The 1,380-nt window shown below is 39.2% G+C and overlaps 1 protein-coding gene across 3 annotated transcripts in view; it reads left to right on the top strand.

Annotated features, from left to right (window-relative positions):
• Positions 1–1,331, top strand: part of LOC109538925 (UDP-GlcNAc:betaGal beta-1,3-N-acetylglucosaminyltransferase-like protein 1) — a 2,329-nt gene extending 998 nt beyond the window's left edge. For all 3 annotated transcript variants that reach the window (XM_019906364.2, XM_019906365.2, XM_048669816.1), the window contains exons 5-9: positions 211–279; positions 338–501; positions 552–704; positions 779–1,058; positions 1,111–1,331. In XM_019906364.2, the coding sequence (XP_019761923.2) occupies positions 211–279; positions 338–501; positions 552–704; positions 779–1,058; positions 1,111–1,191 (747 nt within the window). In that variant the 3' untranslated portion in view covers positions 1,192–1,331. The remainder of the gene's footprint in view (positions 1–210; positions 280–337; positions 502–551; positions 705–778; positions 1,059–1,110) is intronic.
• The last annotated feature ends 49 nt before the right edge of the window (positions 1,332–1,380 follow it).

Here is a 1,380-nt window from a genome sequence, read left to right on the forward strand (position 1 = left end):
GCGGGTTCTGATGAGAACAGTGTAAGCGTTCAAGCAAACCACTTCTGAAGATGCAAGCCACTCGTGCTTGCGAAACGTCAAGAAGAAATTCTACCCAACGACGGCCTAAAAACCCGAAAACCCCATTAGTTTCAAGGAATGGCCTCAAAAGTCTATCCCTTTTGATACACCGAATTTAGATTTCAACCATTTCTAAGTTGAAACTTCCAGGATGATGTTATGCTACCCAATCGAATTTTGCGGCAATATTGGAGGGCTCTACAAGAACATTCTCACACCGTAACGCGTGAATCAGAGCCGATCCCTAAATAGGTCATTCACTTGATCCTAATTTCAGATTGTCGGAAGTCAGTTTAGAAGAGATCCAGCCAATTCTACCGTTCGTTACACAAAGTGGGCAAATAATTTGACTCAAGAGCAATTAAATTTGCAGGTTTTTACATCGCATGGACCCACTGTTATTATGCCAACTTGGTTTTGTAATAGACGTGTCTTTGAAAGGTAATACGCGAGTCCCGCCTTGCACATGATTGAGTGATCCATCTTTACAGAATTGGAGGCTTTTGCGAATGCAAAAAAGGCTGCCCAGAAGATTTGGTGTTTTTTAACAAACACTTGAACATGGGTGGACAGATTTCCAGAGTTGACGAAATTTTATTAGTTTATACCTACCACACTGGCCAAGCGACATTTTCCGTAAACGAGTGAGTCGGCTAAAAAAACTAACATACGCAAAGCACTTCCTTATTATGATCTACATATCGTTTCTTATAACCAGAGAGACAATTTGGAACATTAGGGTGCAACGGTTGGAACAGACGATACTTGGAAAATATATAAAATTTACAATATGGAATGCAGGCAAGCAAGGACGAAAATTTTACAATTCGCTGTCGGAAGAAAACCGGGCGAAAGTCGTTGCGTTCTGTGATGTCGATGTGAACAAGATTGGCAAAAAATACAGATCATTTGATGAACATAGAAGGCGCTTCAATAATGAAGTGGATATTATTCACTTCCAGAAGGCTGTTCCGCCATTTGTTATATGTGTTAAAACCGTAAGGCATTGCAGTTTCGTTATTCTGTCCGTAGTGCATCCATTTTTTGTAGGACTTAACGGATGGAGCGTTTGAAAACAATCTGCAAATGTTGAATTTGAAAGAGGGCGATGATTATGTGATGTTCAGCTGAATAACTTGATTTTAACAAGACTTTTCCTATTGGTCTTTTGCTCGATTTTCCTGAAAATTTTAGCTTTTGAAGCTTGATATGTTATGATGGTAAAGTCTACTCAAGTGTATTTTCTAGAGAAATTTATGAACAGTGCGAGATTTTTCTTGAGAACTGTTTTTAACACAGCTTTAATTCAGGAGGGGGTTA

Source organism: Dendroctonus ponderosae, unplaced genomic scaffold (assembly GCF_020466585.1).
Source record: "Dendroctonus ponderosae isolate FM_Combo_2020 unplaced genomic scaffold, Dpon_F_20191213v2 Dpon_F_20191213_9, whole genome shotgun sequence".
NCBI classification, from domain to species: Eukaryota; Metazoa; Arthropoda; class Insecta; order Coleoptera; family Curculionidae; genus Dendroctonus; species Dendroctonus ponderosae.